General features: G+C 45.7%; 1 protein-coding gene across 1 annotated transcript; it reads right to left on the reverse strand.

Moving 5' to 3' along the window:
• Window positions 1-744: 744 nt before the first annotated feature.
• On the reverse strand, window positions 745-1,278 carry LOC143908706 (uncharacterized; the record flags this gene model as incomplete). The annotated part of the gene is made up of 1 exon (XM_077426464.1): window positions 745-1,278. A coding segment is annotated over exon 1 (534 nt), but the record flags the coding sequence as incomplete, so codon positions are not given.

Here is a 1,278-nt window from a genome sequence, read left to right on the forward strand (position 1 = left end):
GCGTACTACTATACTTTGCCAGGTTTTACATGGGACGCCATGTTGAAGCATACTTGCATAAATTTCGAACTGCTCACCGACATTGACATGATAATGTTTCGAACGCGGTATACGCGGTAGCCTGAGTCAATGTTTCGGCAGATACGCGCGAGCTAATAACAAGTACATGCAATCTTACGATCCATTGAAACCATTGTCGTACTTGATGTATTTCGATGCAAACAACTTGTACGGCTAGGCGATGTGTCAACCATTGCCCTACGCAGATTTTCGATGGGTCGAAGACGTTTCGAATTTCGAGTTTAACACGATCGCTTCGGACACGATTCGCCCACGGCTTATATTCTCGAGGTCGATTTAGAGTATCCGCAGAATAAATACGACGCGCACGCTGACCTACCGTTCTGTCCGACGCGCGATAAACCGCCCGACAAACGGCAGGACAAACTTCTTGCCACGCTATACGATAAGAAGCGTTACGTCATACACTATCGTAACCAATACAAAATTTAGAACATTGGCCAAGAACGATTTCGAGAAAAAGTGGTGGTGAAAGTGATGCCCATCTGTGCCTACCGCGACACTAGAAAAGAATTCATTAAGTTCGTCAGAGGTGAAGATGAGATTTCTATCAACGCCCTTCGCTTTAAAGAGTCCCAGATGTCTAAGTTGTCTCTAAATTGTGGTCGATTCGCTCCCATCCCGGAAGGCCGTCAGGTAATATTCTTTTTTAGCGGAACGTACCAGAGCCTGAGCCTGAGCCTGATTTCTTAAAGTCTTATACCTCTTGTAGTTGGCATCATTCTTGTGCCTTCTCCAGACCCTTCTCGCCCTGTCTCTGCTTCGCATCACACATCTGACATCAGGCGTAACCCAAGGGGCCGGCAAGTGCTTAGGCTGGATATCACGTAGAGGAGCGTGCCTATCATAGCACTCGATAAGAGCAGCATTTAGTAGCATAACCTTGCTGTCAATGTCATCATCCTGATACAGCGCTCCCCAGTCGTATTCTTCCAAGTCATTCAGAAAATTATTAATGTCGAAAAAACGGAAGTCTCGCACACTGATGTTTCTACTACTGCGTCGCGCAACTTTTACACTGTAACTGATGCTGATAAGATCGTGGGCAGACAGGAAACACACGTCGCTTTGTTCATATGAGATTAATTTATCGGCATCGTCAATGATGCATAAATCAAGAAACGTGGCAGACGAACGTGTGTGATGCGTCGGGGTGTATGGAACTAAGTACAGGTTTGTGGATTCAATGAAAGACAT

Source organism: Temnothorax americanus, unplaced genomic scaffold (assembly GCF_048541705.1).
Source record: "Temnothorax americanus isolate GAGA-0224 unplaced genomic scaffold, ASM4854170v1 Scaffold112, whole genome shotgun sequence".
Taxonomy (NCBI): domain Eukaryota; kingdom Metazoa; phylum Arthropoda; class Insecta; order Hymenoptera; family Formicidae; genus Temnothorax; species Temnothorax americanus.